This window comes from Pongo pygmaeus, chromosome 3, assembly GCF_028885625.2.
Source record: "Pongo pygmaeus isolate AG05252 chromosome 3, NHGRI_mPonPyg2-v2.0_pri, whole genome shotgun sequence".
In the NCBI taxonomy this organism is placed as follows: domain Eukaryota; kingdom Metazoa; phylum Chordata; class Mammalia; order Primates; family Hominidae; genus Pongo; species Pongo pygmaeus.
In genome coordinates, this window is record NC_072376.2 from 98,143,718 (window position 1) to 98,165,480 (window position 21,763).

At 37.6% G+C, this 21,763-nt stretch overlaps 1 protein-coding gene across 1 annotated transcript in view; it reads left to right on the forward strand.

Moving 5' to 3' along the window:
* Nucleotides 1–21,763, forward strand: part of ARHGAP24 (Rho GTPase activating protein 24) — a 518,413-nt gene that overhangs the window by 231,086 nt on the left and 265,564 nt on the right. Inside the window, exon 3 of the mRNA XM_054485627.2 lies at nucleotides 3,368–3,455. Coding sequence (XP_054341602.1) covers nucleotides 3,368–3,455 — 88 coding nt within the window. The remainder of the gene's footprint in view (nucleotides 1–3,367; nucleotides 3,456–21,763) is intronic.

A 21,763-nucleotide genomic window follows, 5' to 3' on the forward strand; every position in this document is an offset into this window, starting at 1 on the left:
AATAACTATCACAATTAAGACATTTCCCTTAGTTATGGACTTTATAGAATTTTCATACAATGTGATCAAGTTAGCTATTTCAGTTAAAGGACTTTATTTTATTTACTGAATGACTTAGCAAATTAACCACAGTAAATGTTTGTCAATTACAGCATATCCTGCCCTAAGCCTAGTCTGTTGATATTTAAACTACTATTTTTATGTTATAATTTGTTTGAAAAACTTGTCAAAATATAAAATTTATGCAATGTCAAATAAGAAAATGTTAATAAAAATTTCATCCAGAAGTAGCTGTTTCACATGTACAAAAAAGACAACAAAGGATAGCATTACTCGGAGTTTTTAAATTACAAAATGTGATAGCTTAAGATTTCACGGAGGTAGCATTTATGGTAGTGTGTTGCTTGAATTCAACTTATATGGCACATGTACAATTCAAGATCTTAAGTAGAACCTGAAGATATAGAACTAAACAGGAGCTATACATACACACACAAACACACATGTGGGTAAAATGAATATTAGATGCTATGTTCTAAAACTGAGATAAATCACAAAATGAATTACTTCACAAAGTCATTTCAGTAAGTAGAATAAATTCTTAATTGAAACAATTATTTTTACCACATTATGTAGAAACCATGTAAATTTATGTAATAAAAGGTCTTTATTACAATGAGTATCTTCAAAGTATCTAGCAATTTTTAAAAAATTACTTCAAAGATAGGGAAACAAAATGGGAAACGGGATCTATAGGCCAGAGAAAACTAGATATGACAAAAAGCAGGAAAAGGTACTTTCTGGAGGAGGAGAACAAAGGCAATTCCTCCAACACCTCACCTTGTAAGGCATGGAGGGAGAGGGATGCTTCTAACGTACAATTTCTTGGGTTTTGGTTGGAGAGCGCTATACTTTATCAGTCTAAGCCCAGAAGGAGGGAAATGGCTGAGGACTATAATTTTCTGTGCCAAACCGAGTAGGTTGAAAATTGAGTAAAATACTACTTTAGCTAAATATGACTATTTTTTGAGCTGGGAAAAATGGACAATATAATACAGTGGACAGGAGCATGGGCTTTTGAGTTCAGCACACTTAGTTTTTAACACTGACTTCATTATGTTAACACTTCCCATTCACTCAACAATACACATTTTTAGCTATTAACCATATGCCAGGCAAAATGCTTGGCATTGGTAGTAAATTAGGGAGCAAAACACATATTATTTTTCCCTTACAGTTTAACGAGGGAGATGGACTTTAATCAATTCATCTTACAAATAACATAACTACATACAATGGTAAATCAGTCCAGGAAAAATTCAAGAATCTATGCAAGTATATTGTAGATGTAGACAATCTAAAAAATAGTATAAAATTGCCAGGGAAAGAATGTTGTCCTAAGGTAGATGGGAGCATGCTGCCATTTATAGAAGGGTAGTTGCTGGATGATAGAAAGCCATAGAAAGCAAAAAAGTATAAGAACCAAGCATCACATGCTCTCACTCATAGGTGGAAATTGAACAATGAGAACACTTGGACACAGGAAGGGGGACATCACACACCGGGGCCTGTTGTGGGGTGGGGGACGGGGTAGGGATAGCATTAGGAGATATACCTAATGTAAATGACGAGTTAATGGGTGCAGCACACCAACATGGCACATGTATACATATGTAACAAACCTGCACATTGTGCACATGTACCCTAGAACTTAAAGTATAATAATAATAATAATAAAAAGAAAGATGTTAGAATATTCTGGAGAATTCAGTGAAGGGGCATTTGAAAAATTTCAGACAAGAGATAATAGTTGCCTGAAATTAGAGAGTGGTAGTAGTAGAGATACATAGTAGAGATAATGATTTCTACATTTCTGGCTTTTGCAACTGCGTAGAAGAGGGTGACAGTCATTGAGCTGGGGAATACATAATGAGAGCCAGATTTACTTGCATTTTAATTTGACTAAGTTGAGTTTAAGACGTCTTTGAGATAAGTGGAAATGTCAAATAAGCTTTTGAATGTATCTGAAGCTCAAAGTGTCCTAGATTAGAAATATTACTCTGATATTCATTGGCTTACAGTTGGTTATTGAAATCATAGGCCTGGATGAGATAGCCTGGAGAAAGAGAGTACTAGAGTCAGAAGAGAAGAAATTATTGGATAAATCTTTTTAAAAACTCTAATATTTAAATGTCAGTTAGAGTCAGCAAAAGAGATTCAGACAACAGAGAAATTAGGGAAAAACCTAGAGAAAACAAAGAAACAAAGGAAAGAAGGTGCTTCAAGGAAAGAGTGGTCAATAGTGATGAACACTACTAGAAAGTCAACTCACTGAAAAGTGAACATTATCAAACATGCATCTTGTGAGTCATGTAAGTGGAATGCTGGGTGCATCAACCAGGCTGCAGTGGGTACAGTGAGGAAATAGATTCAGTATGGACAGTAGGCAAAGAAAAAAAATAGAATGATAGCGGGAAGTCAAAGTACTTTTTTTAATGACACAGACTTTTAAGTATATCTCAGCACTGAATGAAATGATCCACTAAAGAGAGAAATTTAAAGGTAGAGAAAGGATAGCTGGACCTGGTGGCTCATGCCTATAATCCCAGCACTTTGGGAAGCCAAGGCAGGTGGATCACCTGAGGTCAGGAGTTCGAGACTAGCCTGGCCAACATGGTGAAACCCCGTCTCTACTGAAAATACAAAAATTGGCCGGGTGTGCTGGTAGGTGCCTGTAATCCCAGCTACTCAGGAGGCTGAGGCAGTGGAATTGCTTGAACCCGGCAGGCAGAGGTTGCAGTGAGCCGAGATCGCGCCATTACAATCCCACCTGGGTGACAGGAGCAAAACTCCATCTCAGAAAACAAACAAACAAACAAACAAACAAAAAAAAAAAAAAAAAGAAAAAGAAAGAAAAGAAAGAAAGAGAAGAGAAGAGAGAAGAGATAATCAAGAGAAGGCATATCACAACTTTGTCTAAGTCTATCTTGTTTTCACAGCTATAAAATGGGGAAAAGAATACCTACCTCATAAGATTATACTAACAATTAAATAATATGGTGCAGGTAGAATGCTTAGTAAAATTTCTGGTGCACAGAATGTGTTTAATAAATTGGTGCTTAAGATGAATCTAGCAGCTAACATGCATATTAGTCTTATACATATTAGATGCTCAACAAGTATTCATTAAATCTTGAGTGAACATGATTCTGGCACATAATTTTTGATTATTGGGAATATAAAAGAGTCTGATGCATCTTACTGTATACTGGGTTATAGCTACACCTTGGATATTCACTGATTATAATAATGATAAATGATGTTTGCTATCTGATGATGTTGATGTTTTGAGTATTTGTTTTCACAGGGTACTATTTTTCTGCCTGGAAATAAAGTTTTTGAGCATCCCTGCAATGAAGAGAACCCAGGGAAGTTCCTTTTTGAAGTAGTTCCAGGTAAGATATTTTCCTAGTCTGATTAAATTATTGTCATCCTGTGTTGGTAAAGGTGAAGATGGGTCAGACAGGTTTCATTCTTTTTTGAATCATGACTGAGAACCTTAATTTGAGGTTTGATTAGTGTTGACACAGATAATGACTGCAGGTTTATATACTGGTACAAATGAATGCACTCACACACACATACTCTGACCATGTAACTACTGGATTTTCATTTGTCCATGAGACTCCATAGTTGACCACATGTCATGATACAGTACTTGTTCAGGACTCTTGGAGATGAATTTGATTTTACAGCGCTCTTGTGATATGAAATTTGACAAGGTGTTATAGGTTGAATGCTTTGCCCAGTGGAGTCACTGACATATTTCCTCACAAAATTGTGTCTTCAAGGAGGTTTTGAAAAAAAAAAACAAAAAACTCTTACTACTTAATACTTGTAATACTGACCAAGTATTACAGTTCTGTACCTCAGCTTTGCTCCCAACCAACCACTTCCACATGTTTTGCTGGTAGAGCTGAGGACAGCTCTGCCAAGACATCAAATCCCACAGTTAAACTTTTGAAACATCCGTTCGTTTTTCCTAGTCATCTGTATTCATTCCTCTTAGTGAATCTGATCTCCACTAAAATCTTTGACTAACCCAGCAACAATTCTTCCAAGGCCATGATGTCTACCTCTTTGATCAGTTCTTCAACCTTTCCTTATCCCTCAATGTAAGAAAAAGGGAGGTAGGAATCTGGCTCCGGCTGACTGTTTATGTAATATTGATATTGATTTGATCACAGTCTAGTGTGGGTGTGAATTTATTTGGGTAAGTAATATGGAGTTCTTATCAATAATGCGGTCAATAAAATGTATTTTTCTCATATTTATATTAAATGCTGGGAATCTAAAATGGAAAAGCATATTTTCCCCTCGATGAAAACAGCTGTAGCACTAAGTTCATCTGGCTCATGATGGAATCCATGACTAAATGTTAATTAATGCAGCTGAAGTGCAGAAAGGTTAGTCAGATGCAATGTGTTATTTGTTTCCCTCCAGGGAGAACATATTGTAAGAAACCTGAATCTTATTTGCCTTATTAAAATCCTTTTATTCTTACTTCTTAGTGGAATACCCTGTATAGAACCAGATTCCAGATGTTACAAAGTCTTTGAAGTATCAGTAGAGGAAATTTCTTTCCCGATTTATTCTCAGACAATAGCGCATGTTGGCTTTTAAATCAGAATGGTATTGAACTGATTTGACTCTTTATCTCCAATAATGCTAGAGGTCTACTTTTCCATTCAGTCTGCTAGCTGCAAGGAGGTTTCATCTTTTGGTGAAGAAGTTCTCAAGTAATATAGATGGATATTTTCAATACTGTTTTAGAGAGAGCCATGTCTTCAAGACCAGGAAGTAACAGATAAAACCTCTTCTCCAACATTGCTATTCTAAATCATCTGTTTCACATGCAGTGCATATGACATAATGGCTTTTGATGAACAAAGCCTAAGAAGTTTAAGACTGTGTAATATGGAATTTGAAGGTTGTCCTTTCAAACAAATTTATAGGAAATTCAAGTTTGCTTCTGTAATTATGGAGATAAATATAGTATGTGAGTAGATCATTTGAAAAGATGCTTCCTGAATTATTAATACAGTACATAATAGCTGCTAAATTAGGTTTTATAATTCTAAATCATCTACGGAGTGTGAAGAGAAGTGTTCCAAATGTGTCTTTGAAGACAGAGCTGGAAACACAAAGCACTACATTGAGAATCCAGTGTCTGTGTCATTCATCCTGGTCACTGGGGCTTTATTGGTGTGCCCTTGACATCAGGATGGCATTTCTAGGCAAATGCTTTTGTACTTCTATGATAATGTGGGATCTGTATCAGATTATTTTCATCAATATTTGCATTATTGGGGTTATTTAGGGATAGCATAACAATTAATGTATCTTTGCAAATAGGAATGACAAGATAATATTTTTCAATTTTTTCAATTGTGTAATTGTTTAACATGAGAATTTGGGATGTTACAACAGAGTGTTTTATGTCAGAATGCATAGAAGGCAGCAAGGATTGCAGAAATGTGGTTGGTAATGTGTATAGAACCCTCGGCAGGCTGTGGGCCTACCTGGCAGCAGATCCTCATAAAGCATATTTATTCTAGATTGGCTTTCTCTATAAAATTCTTTCAATTGCCACTTCTGAAAATCTATCATAAAGATGATGCTTACAAACCCAACAAGTGTCTATCTTTACAGATAGCTAACTCAAGCCTAACTATCCAGAGTTTATAAGTGAGTAGGAGAGGATTACATATTTTAATTTCATCTGCCCATAATGATTTCCAACAAAACTAACAAAAGCCTCTAGCAAGCTCTTTGCCATATATTTTAGCAGCATATGCATACGTACACATTTGTGTGTGTTACGAATACAGTTTATCCATATGTGCACTGTATGTCCTTATAATTTTTCCATATGTATCTATATATATATAGGAATTTTTATTTTGTTTTATTTTTGCTTTTGCTTTATGCTGAAATATCCTATGAAACCAAGGAAAATCATATAAAAAAACACAAGAATTTTTAATAAAATTGAGTGTCTCAGGTCTTTGTGTATTACTTATTTATATTTGTTTACAAATTATATTTGTATGAATATTTTAGGCTTTTGTAAAAACCTATCTGAAAATAAATCTACCATGTTTTAGCATTGATTTCCTATAGATTCATTATCCTATGAAATGAATTATGTCTCTGAATAATGCCATGAGTTATAGATTTTTCGCTCCAAATTTTTCCTGTTTCTCTACTTGTTATTCAAAGGGATATCAGCCAAATTGGCAAATTTGAAGTCTTCTCTGTCAGGCATGCCAAATTTTAGACTGAAGTGAACTTTTATGGCCAAAGTCCAAGCTTTTGGGAAATGTGGTTGAGAAAGAAAGATTGGCAAATCTTTAATGAACAGTTCTTGAAGAAAGAACATGCAGTTGGTTTCTGCTTCTCTCAATGTGTTCTAGTTGAATTTTCCTTGAAATGTTTTAAAAAAATAAAGAGTAGTTATTGGAATAATGATGCCTTAGCTTTCTTAGGAGAGAAGTTTCTCAGAGAAAAAAATAAAATGACAAAGAAACAGACAAGAAATAGGCAAAATAAGACAAAGGAGGACTATATGTACCTCCATATATTTAGAAACCACATCTTTCTTGCTTTTTACTGTATACCTAACACCTGGAAATAGCTTAGTATAACATATGGTGCTAAACAAATATTTCTCGAAGTGCATATATTTACCAGGCTTATGGAAGAATCTCAATCATATGAAACTGCCCTCAGTCTGCTATGTTGAACTATTTCCTGTTGCATAGGACCTTTTCTCCCCTGTTGCCGCAAAGACCTCTTTGTCAGTCTAGTGGCTAAAGTGAAGAGAAACTCCTTACATGTTTCCTTTCCTACTTTTCTGCCTTACTTTCTGATGATGAGACCAAGAGACGGATGGAAGAAGGTAGAGATCTTCCTACACAGATGATACTGCTGGGGCATAGCCCCTTCACACTGACTGGTCGTTACAGACTTTCCTCTCTAAAGGCTGAATCTTTCACAGATGCATTTGTGGATTTTTCAGGGTCTCTGGAATTAGAAATCCACTTCACATGCTAGTATTCTCTCAGCGTTGGGATAGTCCTGTTGGATGGGATACAGCAAAAGGGCTCAAAGGCTAGCTGCTTGCTTTGTGTTTATTCAGCAACTATGAAACTCATGTACCCTGGCCTGCAACGTAAGGGAAATGCAGGCTGTTCCACTGTTGCTGCCTCCTTTGGCTTGTCACTTTCTCCATGGGTTATCAGCTTTAGTGCCCAGCAAGGTCAGTGGCTTGCCAAGCTTCAGAGGCCATCATGAGTCCCTGACTTAGAGAAGGAGTGGGTCACTGTTCTAACACACATCAAAATTTACCAGCAATACTCTTGTTCTGATAGTTGGGAGAATTCCTCGTCCTCCCCCTCAAAAAACTGCTGATTTTGAAAACTGCTTCCTCCAAGTAGAGCTTCCTCTTTTCCAGTTTCCCCCTCAAAACGGTCAGGGCCATTTGGGTTCTCAAAAGTGCAATGCTTTCTGTCAGTGAAACTGGCAAAGAAGTGGCTAGGCACAATTTCCATTGGTCTTTTCAGCTTAGAATGTGAGGTTTTAGCCTCTTTTGGGAGGTAGGGGGTGGACCTTAGCTGCAATTCCAGTATAATGGGGATAAAACGTTTTATTTACATCTATCTATAATCTTAGATTGGATTCCAGGAAACACACGCTGATGGAGAATGACATTAGATTGTCATGGGAAAGGTTCTCTGAAGATATTTTTTCTGCGAGAAAGTGAGGAAAGCAGGATGTGACAGGAACACCTGCCCTGCAACACTGTAGCAACCGAGGTCTTAGCCGATCCAGTCGGGTCCCCTGAGGCTGTGATCCCTCTCAAGTTTGCTTCAAACTGAGGGGCTGGGGCTTTGTTTCCTGGTGCCAACTAGTCATTGATTGGGAGCAGGGAGACAGACAAACTTGGGTGAAGCTGTTTCCTGCTGCATTGTAGAACAATTCCCATGAGAATCTCTGTGCCTTCAGCAACTAATATACCAGTCTTTGGGATCCAGAGAGAGTACTACAGTATCCATTATAATGTCTATAGCCTTATCAGTATCTAGACATCTGTATTCCAGGCAGTGTTCCAGGCTGTTTGCATGTATCGCTTTATTTAATCCTTGCTACAACTCTATGAGGCGAGCAATGTCATTATCTTTATTCTGCAGATCTGAGGCACAGAGAAGTAATTTGATCCAGGTTAAAAAGCTAACACTAGGCCAGGCGCGGTGGCTCACGCCTGTAATCCAAAATTTTGGGAGGCCGAGGTGGGGGGATCACCTGAGGTGATCCTGAGGTCGGGGCTTGGATCTGAGGTGAGGGGATCCTGAGGTCGGGACTTGGAGACCAGCCTGACCAACATGGAGAAACCCTGTTTCAATACAATATTAAAACACAAAATTAGCTGGGCGTGATGGTGGGCGCCTATAATCCCAGCTACTCAGGAGGCTGAGGCAGGAGAATTGCTTGAACCCAGGAGGCGGAGGTTGTGGTGAGCAGAGATCTCACCATTGCACTCCAGCCTGGGTGACAGAGTGAGACTCCATCTCAAAAAATAAAGTAAAAAAGACCTGGAGCCTATTTTCTGAAATATGAGCATGGGAAGTTATTTTTTGAACTGGAATGGATACACCGGTATCTTTCCAGACTCATTCATTAAGAATGAGAATTTTGGCACTTCATAAGAGTAGGCATTTTTGTTTTTTAGCAGCTATTTTTAATACAATATATAATACAAATAGGCAGTAGATAGAGATGCCCACTTACAGTTCTTTTGAAAGCATGTTCTAAGGCCACAACAATCCCATCATGAAAAAGTGGGGAGAAACAAACATTTTCCAGCAGTGATCTTCCTTATTATGAATAAAGGTAACAAAGGTGGATTCTACGGATGGAGTGCTTTCTTATAGACAACTGTTTCGCTCTGGGATCCAATTCTCTTTCATTACTGAGTATACATTGCTGAAATTGTTCTCAGCTTCTTCACAAACTCCCTTCACGTACTGGCCAAGTTATCACTCACTGTCTAACCATCAACCAACACACCTGATATTAGTCATATGCTGGGACTCAGTCCATCCACCAAGCAAAGATTCATCATGGCTTTCAAGGGCAATTGTCAATATTCCAGACCCTAAAAGGCCCATCTGACCCAGTGCCTAAAATCAATATTAACTAAAACTAGGAGGTGTTCTTTCCTCTTCCTTCCTCCAGGGAAAGAAAAGAAGAGGTGAACACAAAAGACAAGGGGATGAGGAATGAAAAGTAGCCATGGAAAAAAATAAGATAAATTTTGAAGAGTAATCTAAAGTGATTTTTATCTGCCTGGAAACAAAATTAGGCCCTTCAAAAAAAAAAAAAAAAAAAGATATTATTTATCCTACCTTTAGCCACAACTATGCTAATTATTTCCAATACCCTCAGACAATTACATGGTACTTTTGTACATTTCAAATTTTAAAAAGTTTCCATTCTAATTATTTTTTCCAGAAGGATTTCTTAGGAGATGGGTGAAAAGTTAGAGGACATGGGTGCCTAAAGAATCTAATAAATGCATTGATCCTTTTGCCAAAAAAAAAAAAAAAAAAAAAAAAAGGCAAATACCTACCAAAATTGCACATACTGTTGAGGACTTCAGAGATTCCCTAAAATGCAATCATTGACTGTAGTTTAAGAATAATAGTTTATACTGGGGACCAAAGACTTTATTATCTCTCTCTCTCTCTCACCTCTCTCTCACTCTTTATCTATCTCTATTTTAGCTAATGTGTCTATGTTCCTATGCATTTATCTATTTTATCTATGTACATGTATGCATAAACTGTTATTTGTAATTATCTGGTATACCAATCAGTTTTAGACTTTTACCTCTCTGATTCAGTTGTTCTTTCTCCTGTTTCTATGATTGTGTAACTCCACAGACCTATTTTGCACATTTACAAAAGAACTTTTCCTGGATGGAACATTTCGTGGGTCTGGAGGCTGTAAAATTTTTAATTTAGTAAAACTTCAACCTACTTAGATGGTTACTGAAGCTGTGTTATGTAATAGGCCAGCTGAGAAATAAATAGTTATGAGATAGATTCATGGGTGTCTCTGGGAAAGAAAAAAGTTTGGCCAATTTTTGAGTTTTTGGGATAATAATGTAACAACAGCAATAAAAGTTTACCATACATGTCTGCATTTGTGACTCCTGGGTTGAATAAATAATGTCGTTGGCTACATTAGCTTGCTGTCATTTGAAAATGTAAGCCAATATTTGGCATATATTTTATATGAAAATATAGGAGTGTTTTAATTGTGTTTTAGCATCAAGTGTAGTTATTTTCTTGATCACCAGTTAAATATGCTGCTTAGGCATTTAATTTTACAACACTCCCTTATCTTAACTTTTTTTCCTTTTTGTGTTAGTTCTGTAAGTTAAAATCCATGCAATTATATTTGTTACCCCAAAGCAGCTGTGACAATCTCTTTTTTTGTCTGCCTAAGTCTGTAGGCAGCCATGAAGCTTGTATTTTTTTTTTTTTGCTTAGTTTTAATATGTGCAAATCATTTAGAGAATGTGAGTAGGAGTTGCTTATGGTATGAAAACATAATTCTATATACACAAGTAGCTCTACATGAACTAAATAAATGCATTGGTGAAAACAGCATGTATTAACTACTATGTGTTCTTTTACTTAAAAGAAGTGTTTGAGATTTTTGTTTCAAAATTCCCTTCCTATTTAAAATACATTAAAATATATACTTGAAAGAAGCTATTAACATGGTACAAAGAACATTTTTCAAATGTTTTTAATCGTTTGAAATTCTGGCTAATGTCATTTCAACCCACATACATTTGGGGCATTTACGAACTGATGGACAGCGTGATCATACGATCCTCCTGTGAAGTGTCCCTATGAGGAGTGTCCTCTCACAGTGTTGGTAGACATATTGATCCAGTCACCATCACTATTCTCTAGACCAGGGGCCAGCAAACCTTTTCTGGAAAGATCCAGACAGTAAATATTTTAGGCTTTTGTGACCATAAGGTTTCCACTACAATTGTTCAACTCTGCCATGGTAGCAAAAACAAATGGATGTGGCTGTATGTCAATAAAATTTACTTATGGCCACTGAAATGTGATTTTTATATACTTCTCAAATATCAGAAATATTATTCTTTATTTTTTTCCAACCACTTAAAAATGTAAAAAATAGACAGTGAACCAGATTTGGCCCATGGGCATAGTTTGCTGACCCCTGGGCTAGATAAAAAAAGCAAACCTATGAAAAGGAAGCTGAAATACTGATATAAATCACTAATCCCCACTGGTGCCACCAGGGCCAGAATTAGAACTCTGACACAGCCTGTCTCCCCAGGCCATGGCATTACCCATTGCCTCAAAATCATGATTCAGGAACTATATGCCAATATTTTTATTTAGAAGTTCCATCTCTGAATAATATCTATGCTTTAAATCACATTGACCTTTAAAAGTGTTAGTGACCAAACTGAAATCTTCTCTTTTAAATACCGTCTCAGTTCATTTGGAATTCTAGATTCTGACCAGAACTGAAATCTCTTATGTGACTTTATGAATACCATTAATAGGAGATGGGATGTGCCTAGCATGGAAAACATTTCCTGTATTTTGTTCAGTCCACACAAATTCAGGGAGCTATTTACAAATATTATGAGATTGAAGCAACTCTGGCAAGATCAAATAAGCTTGAAGTGTCTTCTAAGCTTTTCTTTATATGATGTACATTAGCTGTTTTTTGTTCTGTTTTTTGAGACAGGGTCTCACTCTGTCACCCAGGCTGGAGTGCAGTGGTGCAGTCATGGCTCACTGCCGTCTCAGCCTCTTGGGCTCAAGTGATCCTCCTGCCTCAGCCTCCCAAGTAGTAGATGGAACCACAAGTTCACACCACCATGCTCAGCTAATTTTTTTGTTTTTGTAGAGATAAGGTCTCACTATGTTGCCCAGGCTGGTCTCAAATCCCTGAGTACAAGCAGTCCTCCTGCCTCAGCCTCCCAAAGTGCTGGGATTATAGGTGTGAGCCACCACACCCAGCTTGCATTAGTATCTTAAAGCTCTAAGTATCTCACAGAAAATAACAACACATTATTTGTAAGTAAAACAAACAAACTTAAGCTTATCTTCTTAAAGAGGTAGTTTATTTCCCTTACCGCCCATTTATTAACATCTCCCGCCCCAAACCCACCAGTTTTCTTTTACCATTAGTATGAGAAATGCTCCCATAATATTCATATTTAATATTTACTGAAATATGTGTCAGGCCATGTACTGATATATGTCAGGCATTATATACAATGACTCATTTAATATAACTGCACACACACACACACACACAGAGAGAGAGAGACAGGGCATATGTGTATATATATATATATATATATATATGAATGTGAATATATAGGTATATATAGATATACAGATATAGATATATAGATATATACCTACCACAAATGGAGTTATGTGAATATATATTTTGTGTGTGTGTGTATATATATATATATATATATGTATGTAAAACAGTGGTACAAATTCACATTTTTAATAAGTGCTAAAGCCAGGCTTCACACCCATCTGCGCCCACAAAACCACCACATGCTACAACCTTCTTATACCAAAAAGAATATGGATAGGTTTATTATCTACACCACACTGAGGCCAAATATCTGAGAATTAAGAGAAACAAGGATGACAAGAAGAAATGGGGTTATGGGTTTAAGAGTCAGTATACTCTGCATTTCATTCCTCTCTCCTCCATACTCACAGTCCCTGCATTGTCTGTGTTCTCTTCCTTCCCTATTAGATTGGAAGCTCTTGAGAAGAGACATCTTCTATTCCTACTGCCTAGCAGAGTGCTGTCATGTAGTGTAAGCTTAATGCATGTTTGTTGAATTAATGAATAAACGAGACTGTAGTTTTATCATCTATGGATTGATCACATTGGATTAGTCAAAATTAGAGTTGTCTAGGTCTGAGTTATTTAACTTGAATATTGACCTTTTTCCCAGTGCCTCCTGAGACTGGATCCTAGAGAAGTTCATTAACTTCTCAGACTCTACACTATTATTTTAAAAGTAGACAACATTATAGCTAGATAGGAGGAAAAAGTTCTAGTGTTCTATACTACTGTAGGGTGACTATAGTTTGCATTAATATATTATCATGTCAAATAGCTAGATGGAGGATATTGGATGTTCCAAAACACAAAGAAATGATAAATATTTGAGATGGTGGATATGCAAATTATCCTGATTACTCACTATACATTATATATATTTCACAACATCACTAAGTACCCCATAAATATGTACAATTATTATGTGTCAATGTTTTTTAGTAAAAGAAAGTAGTACTCTCCTCATTCTTGAGTCCTTCATTAATACACCAATAGTGTCTTTTATTACTTTGAAAACAGAAGCTATTTATAAAGAAGTTATTTGCTGAAATAAATGTGATCTTTCCCATTGTTCTTTGTGATATGGTTTTAATTATGCATTCTCAGGCCATTTGTGTTCACCTGCTTCTTTTATCCAATAATTGAAAAGGGCTTTCAATCTAATCAAGCTATGAAAATAGCATAGTACTAAACAAATGTCGGCTGCTGTTATTACAAATAGAGTTTGTCCAGGCAGGTCTTTGTGGTAGGGCTTCTTTGAGCCACAGAAAGAGTGTGTTTGGGTGACTTGATGGCCAGTGGAGAGAAAAACCAATAGGTTAGAAACGATGTCAGAATGAGAAAGGGGAATCATACTTCAAAGGAAAAGAAATCGATGAGAAAAAGGAAAATGAGTGTGCAGCAGAACAGCTGCTGATAATTAAGAGTGAGAGATAAGCTTGTAGCCAGGAGAGCACTGGCATATCACTGAGACCTGTGCCAACTCTCAGGGAACCAAGGAAGGCTTTTTCTTTTCTTTTTTAATAGAAAACTGAGATGAAGTGGTCCTGAATGTTTCAAAAGATAAAACCCCAAGGACCATCTGCAGCCCAATAATGCGTCCCTGGGACTGTCAGGCTTCCTGGCCTTAAAACGGACCTTATCTTTATTTGCCTATTCATTTGTGGGTTCATTTAGCCCATGCTAATCAAATATTTATATTTCAAACATAGGATTAATAAACACAAATTCAAACTTCTTTTTTTTTTTTTTTTCTTTGAGACAGAGTTTCACTCTTGTTGCCCAGGCTGGAGTGCCATGGTGTGATCTCAGCTCACTGCAACCTCCACCTCCCGGGTTCAAGTGATTCTCCTACCTCAGCCTCCTGAGTAGCTGGGATTACAGGCATGTGCCACCACACCTGGCTAATTTTATATTTTTTTTTTAGTAGGGTATTTATTTTTCTCCAGGTTGGTCAGGTTGGTCTCGAACTCCCAACCTCAGATGATGCACCTGCCTCGGCCTCCCAAAGTGCTGGAATTATAGACGTGAGCCACCGCCCCTGACCTCAAACTTCTATATTACATTCAAATTGCATCAACCAGCTATAGATTTTGTAGGCCTCACCAACTTTTTTTTTTTTTTGAGATGGAGTTTCGCTCTGTCGCCCAGGCTGGAGTGCAGTGGCGCGATCTCAGCTCATTGCAAGCTCTGCCTTCCGGGTTCACGCCCTTCTCCTGCCTCCGCCTCCTGAGTAGCTGGGACTACCTACAGGTGCCTGCCACCACACTTGGCTATTTTTTTGTATTTTTAGCAGAGGCAGGGTTTCACCGTGTTAGTCAGGATGGTCTCGATCTCCTGACCTCATGATCCACCTGCCTCGGCCTCCCAAAGTGCTGGGATTACAGGCGTGAGCCACCGTGCCCGGCCTAGGCCTCATCAACTTTGTAGGACAGTCCCTAAACTGTTATTATGAAGGGGCACTGGTTTAAGGACTCTCTGGTCCCATATAGAAAGTTTTTCTGTGAACTTCTGCTTGATTAGCACTGTTTTTAAAATAACATCTTCTGTGCCTTTCACAAGAAAGGGGAGTGAGAAGAAAGAATCTTTAGTGTATTTTTTTGGCTTTCTAGGGCTTCCATAACAAGTACTACAAACTGGGTGACATAAGCAACAGAAATGTATTTTCTCAGAATTCTGGAGGCTAGAAGTTCAAGATCAAGGTGTCAGCTGGGTTGGTTTCTTCTGAGGGCTCCCTCCTTGGTTCATCTCTTTCTCCCTGTGTCTTCACACAGTCTTCCCTCAGTGCCCTTCTGTGTCCTAATTTCTTCTTCTTATAAGGACATAGTTATATAGATTAGGGCCACCCTCATCACCTCATTTTAAATTAATTACCTCTTTAAAGACCCTGTCTCCAAATGGGGTGACATTCTGAGGTATTGGGGGTTTGGAGTTCCTTGTATGTATTTTGGGGAAACACAAGTAAGCCCATATCAGAATTAAAAAGGAAATGAGACTTAACTGTTCTTCTAAAGGCTTCTCTATTTTAGGGGACAAACTTTCCCTCATGTTTCTGACTGACTGCTTGAGCTCCACCCTACTCCTCAAAGAAAGAAGCAGAAATCCAGACCTTGCTATATGTTCACCACGCTATAATCCAGAACTCTACCTATTCCTGCCACAAATATTAAAAAAAGTGAGAGATTTAGCAACCAAAGCATTAACTAAAAACAGAGGAAATAAAAATGAGGGCTGCCCAGGGAAAGAACAAATATTGTATATCTAGCTATTTTTCCTGAAAATTGACCTTGGATTTAAAACTCTCCTCAATTTTACTCTTAGCATTTTGTTTTGTTTTGTTTTGTTTGTATCACTTTGCCCAAAGGAAATACATTGGACATCTAGCCTTAGTGCTGTTGTTATTGTCTTTATTTGTGTATTTTTTTTCTTTTTAAGTGAAGGTTAATTTTATTTGGGGACACACTTCTCTCTAAAAGTGGTACACTAATGCTTTAAATACAACTGTTATGCGTCTAGACAGAGGCAGAAAGCCAAAGGGAGCACTTGATACATCTTATCCAGTTGCCCAAGCTTTCTGTAGTGAATTACCAACTTGTCATTTAGGATATACAGGAGCAAGGGGTGTCAAGACAGGCAATTAAGGCTCTGGAAAACGATTAGTGCAGGGGCATGACATAAATCAGGGAATTTTTTTTTTTTTTTTTTTTTTTAAGCAGCAATCACATTGTCCTTCTCATGACTCATTATTTCTGATGTGTCACTTGCTTATTGGAATCACAGTGGAGATAATGACAAAACTGTGCTTGGGGGCTATTTGGCTCTAATCTCTGGGCTGTGATTTGTCATAATGGGTTCTTTGATTGAAAGACAAGTAACTCATTCCACTTTGGCTATAACTGATGCAAATCAGTTATTATTTAAGTAGTTGGTTTATTTTGCATTTTATTTTCGATCATCCTGTCTCCCACACATAGCCTTACTGCCAACTTAATTTAATGGATATTCCCCTAATTTCCTAATACCAAGTATACAAAATTACTTATATATGTTACTACAGAGAAACTGCCCCTTTTCCTTCCTAAATCCAGTTCATCATCTGTCTTTGAATTCCTTCCACTCCCACCTTTTCAGGAACCGTAATCTATTGATTGTACTGTTTTTATGTTGTTATGTAATTTTGGCTCCTGTGGTGTATTCTCATAGGATTACAGGTGTGAGTACATTAATATTTTCATTTAAAAAGCAAATGAATCTCATGCATACCAAAGTTTTAAAAATATGAGCATACAATCATGCTATTAGTTCTCTGAGTTTAAAAAAAACAATAATCTCTTAACTACACTTCTCCCATCATCCAGCACCTCACGTGTTTTGCTTCTTTTTGCAACAAAAGTATACCACACTCATTCCAACTTCTAGCTTTGTTCAAATCAACTTTTGTCCCCTCATTCCACCAGATTTTTTTTTTACTAATGACATTGATGACAGCTGATTTTTCTTTATCCATTGATTACGTTTTAATCCTCATAATAATTGCCCAATCACAATCATTTGACCCAGTTGATTATTCCTTTTTTCTGGGTACACATTCTTCATTTGGCTTTTAGGACACTAACTTTCCTAGTTTTCGTCCTACTCTATTGTCCCTGTCTCTTAGTCACCATTACTTGTTACTCTTCTTCTCCCTTACTTCATCATAGCAGAGGGCCCTTGGACTCAGTCTTGGTCCTCTTTGTCCTGGAGCACTGCAATATTCTACTAGCTTGTCTTCAGACTCTAGTCTTCCCCCACTTTCTTCTCTTCCATACACTGTAGCCAGAGTGATATTTTTAATAGACTTAATTTTTAGAGCGGTTTTCGGTTTATAAAACATTACATTAAAAAGTACATAGAGCTCCCATATACAGTGATATTTTTTATATTCAAGTCTGATCAAGTCACCTCCTATTTTTTTAAAAAAATCTATCACAGTCTACAGGGCTATAGCCTGTAACTACCCCCGATGTATTTTATTTTTCTCTCTTGCTCTGTGTACTCTACCACATTGACTTTCTTTGAGTTTCTCAAATGTGCAATGCATCACACTAACCACAGAACATTTATATATGCTGTTCCCTCTTTTTAGAATGGCTCCTCCCCATCATTCCAAGATTCATAAGATAACTACTATTCATCTCTCAAATGGTACGTCAATTGCTGCTTCTTTAGAAAAGAAACTCGATCCTCCCTCACAGGATGTCTTAACCCACTTTGAAGGCCCATGATCTGTACTTCTTGCCATTTTTCTTATATAAATAATGTCTGTCTCTCACTCAAGAATGTAAGTTCCATGAGAGTTAGAACTTTGTTTTGCTCATCATCTTATTTCCAGTGTACAGCAAATTGCCTGACATGTCATAACCATTTATAAATATTTGTTGAACAAAAGAAAGAAAGAAAGAAGGAAGGAAGGGAGGAAGGAAGGAAGGCAGGCAGGCAGGCACAGGAAGTTAGTGTAATGTAGAAATGGGTAGCTTCTGGGGTTACTAATCAGAAACCCTGAGTGCTACACTAATTCTGTGATTCAATTCGAATTCAAAGTTTGGTTAAGTTAATCAGACATTTAGTAAGAATCAGCAATGAGCAAGATATTATGTGCCAAATTCTTATCCTCAAGAAACTATTGTTTATCATCCAATAAACGTTATGTAGAGGTGGAATTCTGCTGAACACTCAAGGAACACCGATCAAGTCCATTATTGAAGCAATCGAGTACTTACAGAACTAGTAAGTAGGTAGAGGAGAAGAGATTTTTGTTTCTGCTGTATCTCTTAGGCAATTTCTCTAATTCTTGTGGCATCCACTTCCTCAACAGTTAAGTGAATGTTACACTGTGGAACTAACAGATGAGACAATGTATGTGAATGTCTGTAAGCTAGTGTCACCCAAATGAGGATGGTGTTCTGTGTAAATCAGTATAAACTTTCCCACTAGTCTACCATCATATGTGTCTAACTTGTCCTAAACTCAGCTTTCTTTAATGAAACCTCATTATTTCTAATGTGTTCAAATTCAGTGATAAGTTTGAGTAACATCTCTGTCATCTTTCCCCTAGTTGATATGTGAAAATCAATTGATGTGAAGGTACTCAATGGAAAAAGAATGAGATGATCATTCTTTCACCAGCACACAGCTGGTGAAAAAATAATGGTTTTGTTTGTTTGTTTGTTTTTTGCATGACGGTATAACCTTCCTTCTCTAAATGCTGGAAGTCCAGACCTGAGTCGTAAGTGACCCCTCTCCCCAGTGCATATGAACTAGTGCCCAAATGTAAAATTCACCCATTCTGTTCAGCCCTTTGTTAACCTGTAGACTGTAGTGGATTTGATTTCTGCTTCCTTTGAGATGAATATCTCCTGTACTTCCTGGAAGCCAGCAGTGCCATTTCCTTAGCAGTCTGAAACACAAAACCTCAAAGCCATCACTATACTACTGTTGGGATGACTCTTAATGGAACTAATTGTTCATAGGAAACTCTAGGCAGCAAACTGGTTGTGGGCTCAGTCTAATAGTCACTGACTTAATTACACAGAAGGAGCCAAGCACAATGGCTCAGTATGTTAATCGTGGCTGAAAATATGATCTCCATGCAAAGTGCAATATTGCCATGTTCTTGCTGCTCAAAATAATTGGGAGCAGCAAGGAGATGATAATATTGCACTTTTTCAACTATTTGAACCCTGGAGCTGTTACATGTACTCACTTTCATGACATTTGCAAATTCACTCTTTCTTTCAGGTCACTTATTTGAAAATATGAAAAGGCATAGAATCCTAACACCAACCAACAATGTTAATAAATTGTATTGAAAGGGTCGATGTAAAGGGTCTACAGTGAAAGGAAAGAAGCTGGCTCATACTTAGCAACATTCTACTTAGCTGTCTTTCTACTCTTCCATATTCTCTTTGATTACATTAGTATTAAATTTTCTTGATTTTGTCAGTATAAGTAGGAATACCACTGCCATTCCTAGTGTGCTTGGTTTATGTAGGCCGGAGTGCAGTGGTATGATCTCGGCTCACTGCAACCTCCACCTCCCAGGTTCAAGTGATTTTCATGCCTCAGCCTCCCGAGTAGCTGAGATTAAAGGCACCCACCACCATGCCCAGCTAATTTTTGTATTTTTAGTAGAGACGGAGTTTCACCATGTTGGCCAGGCTCATCTTGAACTCCTGACCTCAGGTAATCCACCCACCTCAGCCTCCCAGAGTACATCTATCTTTTTTATTATGGCCACTCTAGTGGGTAGGAAGTGGTATCTCATTGTGGTTTATTTGCATTTCCCTAATGCTAATTAATATTGACTGTCTTTTCATGTGCCTTTGACCATTTGCATATATCTCCTTTGGAGAAATGTGTTTTCAAATCTTTGGCCTAGTTTTCATTTGGGCTTTTATTATTATTATTATTATTATTATTACTATTATTATTATTGTCAGGTTGTAAGAGTTCTTTATATATTCTGGGTACAAACCTCTTGTCAGATATAAGACCTATAAATATTTTCTCCTATCCCATGAGTTGTTCTTTTACTTTACTGATGGTGTCCTTGAACCACAGAAGTTTTAAATTTTGATAAAATCCAATTTATCTCTTTTGTCTTTGATCACCTTCTGTCATGTCTGAGCAGGCTTTGCCTAAATCAAGATCATGAAGGTTTATCTTCATATTTTCTTTTAAGAGTTTTATAATTTAGCTCTTACATTTACGTCTATTATTCACCTTGAGTTAATTTTTTGTGTATGGTATAAGAAAGGAATCTAACTTCATTTTTTGCATGTGGATTGTCTAGTTTTTCCAGCACCACGTGTTGAACAGAGTATTTTTGTTCCCATTGGATTATCTTGGTATCATTTTCATTTTTTAAAGTATGAGTTTTTCTCCCTCTGGTTGAGTCAGCTGCAGATGGCATAAGACCAGGCATGTTTCTTAAAAAGTCTCATTCTTTAATTTTCAATAATTCTCTTGTCTGCCGCCTGCTGTCTATTTTAGCTGGAGGGAGGATCCCCAAGTTCTAGCCTGAGAATACCATGGATTGCCTTTTGATGTTATTAAAGCCTTGAAAATAAAAGAAGCATTTAGAGACCATGCCACACCTGACTCCTCTGTTGACTGATTTTCTTGCCATGGCCTTGCCCCTTTCCTAGCTTCAGGCCAGGAGGACTGCTTGGGCTCCCCCACCTAGCTCTCTTCTTGCTTGCCTCCCTCTCCCCTGCCTCCCTGGTGTAGTAGGCTTTGTAATTTGAGTCTACCCAGAACTCTTCTATGCATTTCCATCTTCAGGTGGTCAATATGCATTTAACTGAACAAAAAGCTTAGGACTTGCCATAAGTCAGGGCATTATCCTTGCATCCTCTCTGTTTCTCACACTTGACATCCAATCATCAACCAGTGGTGCTGATTCTGCTTCCAAAATATATCTCTGCTTGGTTTTCTTCTCTCTGTCTCCTGTTTCTTCTCATGTATACCAAATCGTCTTTCTGTTAGATTTCTGCACTTAATCCTTCTACAGTCCATTTTCTTCCAAATTCCAGAAAGATCATTTTAAAGTGTGCTAATTGGCTGGGTAAAGCCTTCAACAGCTTCCCATCACACTCTCCATATCGTGAAAACTCCACGTTCAATCTTATAGCCTACAGGATCCCATCCCCCATCGCCCCTTGCTCCCATGCTCCAGCCACACAGACTTGCCACATAGTTCACGAATGTCCACAGATTTTTCAGATCGAAGGCCTTTCATGCATGCTGGATCCCCTCCTTACAGAGTACATGCCTTTGGGTTTTGTTTTGTTTGTTTGTTTGGCTATTTCTTATCATTCAAATCTCTATTTAAATGCTTTCTTCTCAGAGGAGAACTTCTATAGAAAGTACCTACCTCCGATCTGGGATATTCTTTTTGTTGTTGTTGTTGTGTTTTTTTCGTTTGTTTTTTGTTTTGTTTTTTTTTGACGGAGTGTTCCTCTGTCGCCCAGGCTGCAGTGCTGGAGTGCAGTGATCTCGGCTCCCTGCAACCTCCCACTCCTGGGTTCAGGTGATTCTCCTGCCTTAGCCTCCTGAGTAGCTGGGATTATAGGGCCCACCACCATGCCTTGCTAATTTTTGTATTTTTGGTAGAGACCAAAATACACCATGTTGGCCAGGCTGCTCTCGAACTCCTGACCTCAAGTCATCTGCCTGCCTCGGCCTTATATAGGGATGAGTCACTCCACCCAGCCGATATTCT